This window comes from Sebastes umbrosus, chromosome 4 (assembly GCF_015220745.1).
Source record: "Sebastes umbrosus isolate fSebUmb1 chromosome 4, fSebUmb1.pri, whole genome shotgun sequence".
Classification (NCBI taxonomy): Eukaryota; Metazoa; Chordata; class Actinopteri; order Perciformes; family Sebastidae; genus Sebastes; species Sebastes umbrosus.
In genome coordinates, this window is record NC_051272.1 from 9,656,749 (window position 1) to 9,669,463 (window position 12,715).

The 12,715-nt window shown below is 39.7% G+C and overlaps 1 protein-coding gene across 2 annotated transcripts; it reads right to left on the minus strand.

The window, feature by feature from the left end:
• Positions 1-536: 536 nt before the first annotated feature.
• LOC119487528 (ankyrin repeat and SOCS box protein 15-like) lies at positions 537-9,459 on the minus strand. 2 transcript variants are annotated; one of them, XM_037768488.1, is made up of 10 exons: positions 8,956-9,459; positions 6,361-6,468; positions 6,192-6,244; positions 5,808-5,939; positions 5,198-5,362; positions 3,824-4,069; positions 3,475-3,646; positions 2,810-3,335; positions 2,385-2,538; positions 537-1,503 (listed from the first exon to the last, which is right to left on the minus strand). In XM_037768488.1, the coding sequence occupies exons 2-10, from the start codon at positions 6,462-6,464 to the stop codon at positions 1,328-1,330; spliced, it is 1,728 nt and encodes a 575-aa protein (XP_037624416.1). In that variant the 5' UTR covers positions 6,465-6,468; positions 8,956-9,459; the 3' UTR covers positions 537-1,327. The 2 variants fall into 2 exon arrangements, with proteins under 2 accessions (XP_037624416.1, XP_037624417.1); XM_037768489.1 differs by having other exon boundaries at positions 6,192-6,239; positions 8,956-8,971.
• Between the last annotated feature and the right edge of the window lie 3,256 nt (positions 9,460-12,715).

A 12,715-nucleotide genomic window follows, 5' to 3' on the forward strand; every position in this document is an offset into this window, starting at 1 on the left:
TCTTAACCTTTTCTCCATCTGCTGCTGACCTTTGACCTCTTTGATTAGCATTTTGATGGTCAAATTGAGACTTTACTGTCAGCTTAAAATGTGCGATTCAATCTGAAGAGTTTTGCATGTTTTTGTCTATTTAATACAAAACACTAATGCTCATATTTAATCGCGATTAATCACATGATTGCCCATAGTTAATTGTGATTAATCACAAATGAATCACAAATTTTGTATCTGTTCAAAATGTTCCTTAAAGGGAGATTTGTCAAGTATTTAATCCTCTTATCAACATGGGAGTGGACAAATATGCTGCTTTATGCAAATGTATGTATATATTTATTATATAATCAATTAACAACACAAAACAATGACACATATTGTCCAGAAACCCTCACAGGTACTGCATTTAGCATAAAAAAATATGCTCAAATCATAACAGGCAAACTGCAGCCCAACAGGCAACAACAGCTGTCAGTGTGCTGACTTGACTATGACTTGCCCCAAACTGCATGTGATTATCATAAAGTGGGCATGTCTGTAAAGGCGAAACTGCAAGGTGCGTTAATGCGTTAAAGAAATTAGTGGCGTCAAAACAAATTTGCGTTAAAACATTATTATCGTGTTAACTTTGACAGCCCTGATATTGTTTTGTAATCCAATGGATTACGTTACCAATTACAAAAATCACCATGTAATTTATATTCAGTAACTGACTGCATTTCAGAGTAATGTGACCCAACTCTGAATATGAAGATCACCCAGCATGTCACCTGCAGGGACAGTTTTAGTGAGAAGTGTTTTGCTCTTTCTTTTTTTAGTGTGTTAAAATGTCAGATCAGAATCATTTCTATCTCTCATACTAGTGGTCATTGTTAATGCTCGTTTTTCTTCTCATCTAATACTACATTTCCCATCAGCCCTGTTGCTTCCTGCCCGTTTCCCCACAAACAAAGCACAAACACGTTGGAAATTATTTTCAGCCTTTCCCTCCTTTCACCATCTAACAACAGAAACAATAAAATGTGTGTGTCCAACATTATGTACAGTAAATTGTAAATGTCATTAAAGTCTGTGTCAAGTAGAGAGAAGTAGAGAGATCTTGCAGACAGATGGATCATTAACAAACACCCTTTAGGCCTCTAACAGGTCAAAAGAGGGAAATGATTTGGAAAATGGTCAGGCGAATGGAAAGTACATTTAAATGGCAAAAATGTGAAAAAACACAATCATAAAAAAGTACTTTAAAAATAAAATTATAATAAAATTTGTTTACATTTGTGCTTATCAAAAACCAGAGATTAAAAAAATAGTTCCATCCTTTCAAAACATATGTTCACATGATGCGTTCAGGGCCCTGGCTGTAGAGGTCGAGCTCCTGGTACAGTATGAAGCTCTTCAGTCCGGGAGGGAAAAGATGCGAGTTCATGATTTCCGGGTTGTTGAGTCTCTTCAGGGTCAGACGCCTCCTGATCTCCAGTCTGCAGAGGTGCATGAGGGTGCGAGGACTGTCTGGAGAGCAAGGTCCAGAATTACTTTGTTAATTCATACTGTAATAAAACAGTGAGAAGAACACAACGATTTAGAGGACACAATTACAGACTTTGTGCAGGAAAGAAACAACACTAAAAGGCCCACAGTGCTGCTAGTGTCCCCATGAGGCTGCAGTGTTCATTACAACAACAATGGTAAAGAACAAACAACATAATGATGATTTATTCTAAGAGTCTTACAGAAGTGGAGCTTAAAAACTGTAAAAGCTGTCCTGTGGGTAGCACTAAAGGAACAATCTTATTACCTGAATCTGCAGCTCCCCCCTTTTACAGGGAGTTTCAGCTCTATGTTTATATTGTCTTTGTCTCCGGACAGCATAAAACATTACCAATACTATCTGACATGAAGGGAACTATTTAAACTTTCCCAATTGAAACAAATTCCTGAAGTCATTTTTCTCTCGTAGATGGTGAGATGGCCAAAGTGACTTCTTTTGTTTCCGTTTCACAACATCTTCTACTTTGTTTACTGGCAGATTACAGCCATGCAGAGCCTATAGCGGCAGTTTCTGACCAAACTACGCTGTAGCCGGGTTTATTCACACCAAATCAGTCGATGGAGATTTGCATTTCCTTTTTTTGCGACATTTGAAAAGTTTGCTTAAAAATTTGCTTGACAACTGAATGGAAACACGACTAATGTTGTTTCCGTGGACAAAAACAGATGTTGCCAGGGTTAAATTTTCAGATATTCTGTAGTTACGATACGGTACGTTACGATACGATACGATACGATACGATACGATACGATACGATACGATACGATATGATACGATACGATACGGTGCAGCTCTGCTATAATAAAACTCTCAGCCTGATAATAATCAACAGTAAACTCACTGAGGATGTCACATATTTCGGGCCACTCTCTCTGTTTCTCCAGGAGGAGTCTGAGTTTGGAGCAGATGTGGACATCTCTGACGTAGTCCAGCAGAGTCCGGACCACGCTCCCGGACAGATGCATGACGCAGCAGAGGCTCATGAACTCGCAGAACTGGAGAGAGAACGGACATTCAGCAGGTCATTCATGTGTTTTCTTTATATGCGTGTATAAAAATAAACAAATTTAAAATATTTATAAAGATAAAATGTCAAGTTTCAGCTAAATAAATGTGCAACTTATTCTCTTTTGTCTCATCTTGTTTGTCTAAAAAAGCTTTTCCCACCGTCCTCCATGATAAATGAATATTTCCAGCATGCAGTTTTATCAGTAATTACGGAAGGAAAACAAGGAAAACAAAAAACGAGTAGCAGCTGTCACTCACTGGGATTTTCCCTTCCCCCTCATTCGCAGCATCAAAAGCGTCGTCATGGTGACAGTGGAAGCACCTCTCCACCTTGTAGCCGTTGTTGAGCAGCAGCCTCATCATCACCTCGTCCTTCAGGCAATACTGCAACGCTGTGGGAAACACCGTATCGCTCACCACCGTGAAGTAACAGTTCACGTCCGCTTTGGCCGCCAGCAGCAGCTTCACGATCTCGTAGCGCCCCGACCTGACCGCCACCAGGAGGCAGCAAAGCGGGTCCAAGTCCGCCTTGGCCCCGGCCTCCAGCAGGACTTTGGTGCATTCCACGTCCCCGTTGGAGACGGCGAAGTACAAGGCGCTCCTCCTCATGTCCCGGTAGTTTTCGGAGTTTCTGGTGTTCATGCGGTAGTTGACGTCGAAGCTGCAGGCCAACAGGAGCTTCAGGCAGCGGCTCTGGCCTCCCTCCGCCGCAGAGTGGACCGGGCTCTGACCCGTCTCTTTGATGGCCTTCTTGGTGGATAGAGGTATCAGCATCTTCAGAGCGCTGTGGGAAACAACAAAGGTCCAATCAATTAATAAGCTCCAAGACAGTGCTGACCTTTGAGGGAACAGAGTCCAAAATGGAGGAAGCTGTCTTAGTTTATTAGCTGTTTGTCTGACAAATGCATTTCTCACAAGCTCACTCGTAGTGTCCGGCGTACGCTGCCTTGTGGATGGGCAGGTGTCCGGTGAGGCTGGGCAGGTTGGGGTCGGCTCCGTTGTCCAGCAGCAGCTGAATGCAGGCGGTGTTTCCTGATCCGGCGGCGTCCAGCAGGACACTTTCCCCGTTACAGGCCTGAGAGTTCACTCTGCTACCTGAGGAGAGGGAAGAAAAAAATAAAGAGATTGGACCTTTAAACAAACACACCTGGTCTCTCCAGGTGTGTAGAGGGGATGGTAATAAAACTCAAATAAATCCCTCACACACATGTTACATCGTTTCTCCCCTTGACGTAACTGTCTCTAAACCTTTATTTTTATCTTCAGACTGACCACAGTTCAGCAGAATCTCAGTGATGTGGAAGTGCCCGTGTTCTGCAGCCACGGCGAGAGGCGTCACCCCCGTCACGTCTCTGTGGTTTACCCGGCTGCCGTTCCTCAAGAGCAGCATCAGGATGTCCACGTCGCCGACCTTGGCCGCCTCATGCATCGCCGTCCATTTCTTACGGCAGATCTGCTCCACCCAGGCGTCATGAGCGACCAGCGTGGATGTCATCTCGTAGGAGCCGGCCTTCACCGCTGCAAGGTGAGCAAAAAATTGATCAGCAATGAATTATGGATGTATGACAAACCACCACAAGACCAATATGTAACTTTTCTCTGAGTCTAGTAATGCAGAATGTCTTTTTATTCATTCTTATTTTAATGTAAGAAAAGTTTTATATAGTACCTTTAATTTATCTTAATATCATAAGTATGAATTGTTTCTGCAATCTGGTGAATTATGATTAAAGACTCAAAACCAAAAGTATCTGTATGGCTGTGTATTGTTATTACTGGAGGGAAGTTAGCATGTTAGCCGTTCTGTGAGGCTGTACTTACAATGACAAAGCTAACATACTGATGTTTAGCAGGTATAATGTGAGCATATTCACCAGGAAAAGTCAGCAAAGTCGGTGGGATTCAACCTTTTCATTTTGCATATTAGCATGCTAATATTATCAAAAAGACACTAAAATGTAAGGATGAAGGCGTAGAGGACTCTCCAAGCCACCCTTGAGAAGGAGCTCTAGTCTGCCCGTGACAGAGATTTTTTGGCTGATTCAGCATGTTGAATCGGCAGCGGATACCGTCGGTGAGAGAAATCCCTCTGATTGGCTGTTCAGCTTAAACGAATCAGTGCACGAGAAGAAAAACGTACGTGAGGAAAGCAAGCCAACGAGTAAAGTCAAGATGGCAAACACAGAAGGCTCTTCGCACTTTTCATCTTCATCTCATCTGATCATACCAATACACGGATATTTTCACAACGACATGGCCGTCTGGAATGAAGCTAAGTGGCTTGTATATCCACCGTCCTCGGTCTTCCGGTTTCCCTTTTTGAAAGACGAACACTGACTACCGCCGCCTGCTGGTGTGGAGAGTTATTTCCACGGAGCTGGCCGCCATGTTTCTACAGTAAGCCCAGAACAGACAAACCAAACACTGACTCTAGAGAGGGACATTCACGTTTTCTCGTTGGCCACCGTAGTTCTCCTACACGCCTGGCACACGGGAGAAGTTTCAGTTGGTTGCAATCTGCAACCTCACCGCTAGATGCCACCAAATCTTACACACTGCACCTTCATGGTGTAATGATCATCATCGCCTCATGATGGGACCATTAGTCTTGTTAACCACTACCTCCTCCACCCTCTACAGTGTTACCCAGCAGCAGCGGCGACTCGTTATTGCTGTTGGTGTTGTGAGGCGAGGCTCCGTGCTCCAGCAGGCTCTTCACATTCTGCACCAGTCCGGCTTTCACCGCCAGCGTCAGCGGCGTCTCTCCGCCCACCGCCGTCCTCTCCTCCAGGCTGAGCCCCTGATCTGCCACTGACGCAAACACAACACAGACAGGTCAACATGTTCATTCATAACCTACTGCCAGCTGTGCCGACCTGGCAGGTAACACCTCCCTGCTGCTGCTGGCTGACCTCCAGGCTGAATGAGTCAGGGGTGACATCACAGGTTATTTTAGACCGAGATGACTGTTGACATCAGCTGGAAGGCAGCATCATTTCTCAGTGAAGTGTTCTGTGGATTCATATTATTTCAGGCAGCCGCCACCAGACCTGTCATCTCAGCTGCATTCAATCTGATGCTTCATCTTCACTTGTCATCTTTATTTATTTATTGGTGTCAACTCCACCAGTTAAAGGTGGGAGGAGGTTATATTTTCACCACAGTTTGAACTGCAGATGTATGATGAAGTTACCTTCGTCCCTAGAAAATTCATTTAAATTTTTGATCATCATTAATGATTAATAAAAATGCTTACATCTCAAGACAGTCTGCAGAACCTCCAGGACTGGCTGGGACGCGGCTCGATGGAGGGGAAGCCAGCCGCGACTGTCCGACTCCCTGAAGGCGAAGGTGTGCCTCAGCATCCCCCTGAGCATCCAGACCTCACCTGGTCACCACGGCAACATGACAACAGCCCCGGGGGTTTCAGGAAAGAAAAGAGGCAAGATGTTTTGAAAACTACCAGAAACATCCAGGACTCATTGGAGCTCAGACAGTTTTCCCCCTTTTTCTGCAAATCATCAGTTTCTGCTTTTCCACTTTGACTCTCATACTACACCTCTCTGTGTATTTATCTATCTGACAAAGACAACGCTGTGTAACGGTGAAGGTATTTCCTGTGTGACCATGTCCAACCCACCTTGCTCGATGGCTGCCAAGACTCTCAAATTTTCATCCGTCGCTGCTTCTAAACTAACAGCCAGGAGCAGAGGAAGCACAGGGCAGTCAGCTGGGTTTGATCAAAATTAGCAAATGTTTTTATTGTTCAGAAGGGGGAGGGTGAAGTTTGGTGGATGTGGCTTCCATACCTCACTGTAGATTTCAGAAAGGCATCTTGGCAGGCGTCTTGAATACTGAGCTGGATGATGTAGTCACTGAGCTCCTCTTCACCATATTCTTCATAAGTGTTCATCACTCTGCAGGGACGAGACACATAATGAAGCATTTCAAGTGGTGGTTTCGGACCAATTAACAACAAATCACATATCCTTAAAGGGTTGGTCCATTATTTTTAGTTTTTTGGGGGTATTTATGTCATTCTGTGTCTTCTCAGTAGTGTTCCTTATGTATTCCAATCCATTCAAATTTTGATCAAAATACATATGTTTTAGCATCAAAATGCTATTTTCCCTTCAAGTCCTTCTAAAAACTTGTTTCCCACGTGACCTGGCGTAGGTTTCTGCATGATGACGCTGCTACATGTACAGTATACAGTATATATACATCCTTATAATCAGTGTATTAACGTCACATACAGTAACTTAGATGGCGGTCGGCGTGCTCCCAGTTTGGAGAAGCAGACAGGAGTACCGGCAGGAAGCTAAGAAATGTACTGCTGAGGACACCACGTTAGTTCAGATCAGAAAGTCACACAATAACACAAACTCAATGGATGCAGCGGTAGACCAGCAACCCCTGTGTTCCTCGAGGTAAAATTACTGTTTCTGTGAATGGACTCTGGTGGCTGTGAAGAGAGCATATATAGCGGCTATGTCCAAACTTAGCACAGCTAATGTTGACTCAGCATTCACATTATTCATAACCTTATTGATTAACTTACTTTTTACTAACAGCTGAGTGGGCGTTTCCATTTGAAAAAAAACATAAAAGATCGCAGATAGACCCGCCCTTTAAAGTCATATTACTGGGGGTTTTTTCAGCAGAACAAGCTGAAAACAAAACATCTGACATGAACGACTTAAAGTACTTTAATAGCTGCCTAATTCCACATCCAGCCCACAAAGAGCAACATAATCCTCCCATAGCAATGGTATTTGTGTCCACATGATTAATTTAAGTCCAACTGTCACTCACCTTTTAGCTCTGGTTTGGTCACCACCAGCTCATGATTAAAATACCTGGTTCTAAACCAGGAACTAAAAGAGACCAAAAATTAGGTATAGTTTTATCATCCCCACTGACCATTTTTTAAATTACTTTATTATTTTAGATTGGCTTCCCTCTAAGAAACAACATCATTGATTCAAGTCTTGATGCTCTTCAGCTTTCTGTTTGTTGGTTTTGACTTTACACTCCAAAATCTCTGATACAGCACAATGTATGTTCTATTTCTTCCTTCTCCTGTGCCATATCCATTTTAATTAAAATATTCCCTGCATTTCTCACACAGATTTTCTAGATCTGCATGTAGATGGAATACCAGAAGGTACAAGAGGGTGGACAAAATAACAGAAACACAACAATCCAAGATGACAATCCAACAAATGATTGCCTTAAAAGATGACCATGGAGTTGAATCAACACATCTTTTGGCACTTTGTCAACAAAAACAAAAGGTAAGGCTTCATTTTACACACCTGCTATTTCCTCCTAATCATTTCCCAAAAGCTTTCCTGGAAATCTGTGCTAATAATAGAGGGAATCGAGACGGTGTTAATTTAATACACTTCCAATTCATTAATTCAAATAATTGCTAGTGTAACCTAGATAGCCTTTTAGTCAGAGCACAGCAGGTCAGCTGAGCACGCAAGTATGTGAAAGTAATCCCTAGGCAAGCAAACAATTCAACTATGGAGGATGGAACTTGCCAAAATAAAAGATAAATGAATAAATATAAAGTAAATGCAAAAATAAATATATATGTAAAAATAAATGCAAAAATAAATAAATACATGTAAAAATACATAAAAAGATAAATATACATAAAAAACAAAAGTGTAGATCAAACAGAAGAGTAAATAAATAAAGGAATTAATACAAATGTAAATAAATTAAAAAAAAGCAAATTAAAAACAGAAATAACAGTTATATCACATTTCAGCAATTAAATGACTACATTTATTTTTATATTATTTTTGCTACTTTTAATGGCATATGTTTTTATTTATCAAGTCATTTATTTATTTATTCATTCATTTTTTTATTTTGGCAGGTTTCATTCTCCGTATTCAACATATATGAAAATTAAGAATTATAAATTAGTAAAGAATTTATGTTTTCTTGGCTTCGAGCATCCTATTTTTCCCAATCATTAGTATTAAATTACATAGTTCTTTCCAAGAAAATTTCTAGGAAATTATTCTGAAATTACAGACTCGTAAAATAAAGAATTACCTAGTGGGGGAAGAATTACAAACTTAGTGTTTCGTTCAGTATTCAAGGATCCCCATTCACTTAAAACATGCCAAGAAAACATAAATTACAATGCAAAATAATAATAAAAAAACACCACAGATGACAATAAAACATGTAGCATAGTTTGCAGACCTGCAGGTGTTCATGTTATTGTGTCCAACCCCTTTGCAAACATTAAAAAATGTCAAGCAAGATTCCCTGATAACAACAACAACAAAAATTCGAATTCAGACACAAACATCTGGTAAAAATCTTTTTTAAAGGTTGAATACCTGCAAGTCTCTGCAGAGGAACCTACAGATTCTCACCTGTGCGGTGTGTTAGCAGCTCACGCTGATGGGTCGCTGTCCTCTAACAGCACAGAGTGATTTTATATTTAGGCGTGACCTGCTTTCAGAAGCCTCGAAAACACCAGACTGATGATGCCTGCAGAAACATAGTGAGGGGCGTGTGTGGTGGACACCTGGCCTGCTGGTCTTAAATATAGCCCGGTTATGTGTGCTATTGTGCGAGCTAAGCCAGGTCTTTGTCAAGTTTGGCGGGAATCCCACGTTCAAGATCCCACAAGCCCCCGGGGCTTAGACTGTGGACTCACGCAGCCACCGTCTATTGTGTTTCGTGGAACGCAAAATCAAATCGTGGTCTATTTTTTCCTCCGCTGCTTTGTCGAAGAAATATGAGATGATGTATGTCTCGTAAAATCGAGAGCTGCAGGAAAGCTGTGCAGCCAGGCGTCATGGAGCTCTACGCCGTCTCTTCAGTCGGATTTATCTTTGCTTTCATGAGGAAACTGTTGTGTAATTGTTTCCTGGTGTGATTTTTAATGCTCTGGATTTGTTTTCTGCTGTTTGTGACTCTGGTTTTATTGACTTTTAATGGCTTTCATCAGCTTGATTTAAGTTGTTTTTCTCTGCCTTCCACCTAATTGTATTACTTCTGTTTTACTTTCTTTCTTTTCTCAGTAACTTTTTTATTTAGATGCTTTTAAGTGTCATTTAATGAGGAAAATATCACTGAAATAAATGATAAATTTATCTTTTTTTTCAGGTAAAATAAGCCACTTTTTGGTAAATTATCTATAAGACCATCAAATAAGCTATGCATGAGATCTAATGATATTTTATAAATTTGCATGGGTCTTTTAAATATTTATTTGTTAAAAAAATGTGAAAAAGTATAATTGTTTTGGAATTATGAGAGTCAGAGTATCTGCAGGTTTCCTCTTGAGCTACGAGACAATGTTCAGGTAAAATGGGCCAAAATAAAAAAGAGGGCAAAACAGTAATTTCAGCTGAAATCATTTTAATTTAACAGTAAATGAACACTCACTATTCTCTTTGGTGTCATAGTAACAACACCATAAATACATTTCATGCAGTTAAAAAGTTGAACAAGTCAGCTATTTCATTGAGTAATGCAAAAAAATAACTGATCATGTTGTATGGGTGTGTGTTTCTGCACGCTTGTGCATGCTTGTGTCAAACATTTGTCGTAAACATAAACCTTCATCATCATCATCATATACATACAGGAAATTTGACCTCTGCATTTAACCCATGCTAAGCATTGTAGGAGCAGTGGACTGGCGTAAAGCGCCCGGAGAAAATAAAAACATCTTCGACAAAAAAACAAATCACCAAAATGCTTAAACATTTCCTGTAGCTAGGTCTTGACATCTCATCTAGTCAGGTCTTGTTAGGTCTTGTCCTGCGTTCCCTTCAAACACTGTCTGCAGCGTATAATTTAAAAAAAGATTATTAAGATTTTCCTCGCATACATATCTAGACCTATGAACCTGTTTTGCAGCCTCAATTTCTGTGTAACTTCTGTGTAAAAGTGTGCGTGTATGTGGCCCATTTTTTACATGCTAACAGACCGTTGATATGGGCACAGTTCTGATATCGGACTCTGGCGGACTGTTTTTGTGTGAAATTATTGATTTTTTAAGTAAGTAGTAATGTGCAGCATCGCCCTGTTAGGGTTTATTTCACAACAATGACCGGCTCGCTGTACATTATCCCTTACATATCAACATCTAATGGTAAACCAGATCAAATGACAGCACAAACAGGAACTTGAATAAAAGTAGCAACAGTGTTAATTGATTTCCAATAATAGATATATACTTAAATACTTGACAAATCTCCCTTTAAGGTACATGTTGAACAGATAAAAAATGTGTGACTTATTTGAGATAATTCCGATTAACTATGGACAATCATGCGATTAAATATTTTAATCTATTGACAGCCCTTGTTTTTTATTGTTTATGTTTAATCTATTGTACTGTTTTATCTGTGTTTGCCTTAGTTTCGTCTTGCTTTTGTTTGGCTTCAATGTTTTGCTTTCTGTTGTCATATGGCCTTGTATCCTGATTTTGCTTTGCTTTGTCTGTCAAAGCACTTTGTAAACTCTGTTTTAAAGGTGCTACATAAATAAATTATTTAATTACATCATATTTTCATACATCTTATCATGTTGTTATGTAACAAACAGTTTCATGTTTCACCACATTCCCTCCCAGATCCCGGATCAAAATGCTGTCCACATCTATTAGCTGCTGTGTTTAAGTGTCTCCGTGTGAAACAGTGTGAGTGCTAACAGGACAATCAGACCCCCTCCCCCCAGATAAATGAATACAGGTTTACAGCAGGGCCGGTCCTTTGTGATCTCCGGGGAGCCAGCTGATGTCCAGCTGCAGATTAGTTGAGCTTTACAGGGGCCACCATGTCGCCTCCTCTGGCTCACAGACTGAAATAGCAGCGGTGCAGCTCAACATAAAGCTCCCATACTGTCACTGTAGAGAGAGGGAGGCTGTAAAACTACTAAAAATAAGATTCTTACACGGACGCAACCGGGTCATAAAGATTTCACCTGTTAAACAGTATTTGAAGTTGTTAGAGGTAATAGGCACAAGCATCCTCGGCACAGTGAAAATTACAATAATAACTACTGTTAATATACTAGTAGTAGTGTCTCTATTAGTTTTGCTACTGCAGGATTATTTAAAGGAATAATTCAACATTTTGAACAATTTCTTTGGTAATTAATGAATAACAACACAACTTAGCAGCAGTCTCATTTCAGGTCTTTTACTTGGACAAGGCCAAGCAGTAAATGCTTCTTCTGTCTGTGGCCACTTGTACTGTCAGTGTACAGTTTGGAGAGATTTTTCTTTCATTTACATTTTTTTTTTCTCCTTCTAAACTCGCTAAACTCCTCCACCAACACGCCAGTCCTTACACATCCGGTTCAAATCCACCCAGGTTGAAAGATTTGGAAATTTTCTACTTCAAGTCCTTTAGACGATAAAACTATAAGGATTTAAATGCTCCAAATGTCAATTGTGAAACATTATTATGATCCGACACACTGCATATGACACTGTTAATAATCAAGCAATAGCTACTACATGCGATGCTAAAGCGCTTGTAATAAAATAAAGGTTTAAAATGTATATTATTGTGAATCCAACACATTTTGTCACCTCCATCTGGTTCAAATTCTAGCAGTGGATCATATTTTATGACATAATTTTATGTTTATGCCATGTAAAAGTTCATAAAGCTGAAATTAAATGTAAATGAATGTTAAAATTTAGGTTTTATTCATTTGAACGTTCATAATTAATCAAGATTCAAGATTCAAGATTCAAGCCCTTTATTGTCATTGTTTAAAAATTAGATTTCGACAATCCCATAGGTGCTAAAAAAGATAATACAATATCAAATATAAAAATATAATATCTATATTGATAAGATGGCAGTTTTGACACAAAGTGTCCGTCAGATAATTATATAATTATTGCAGAGCATCATATAATTATTGCACAGTGATCAGCATGTAATCAAATTTATTTAATTATTTTTTTCTTTATTATTATTTCTTTTTTTTTTTTTTCTTTATTATTAGGCTAGGTTATGTATTATTTTTTATTATTATTTGATTGCAATTTTCTACCACCTTCTTTCTTATTATCAGAGATTTCAATCAAACTTCTTAAAAGAAAAAAAAAAAAAAAAAAATAGAATGTCTACACAGAGTGACGTTTATGGTTGCTATAGCAAC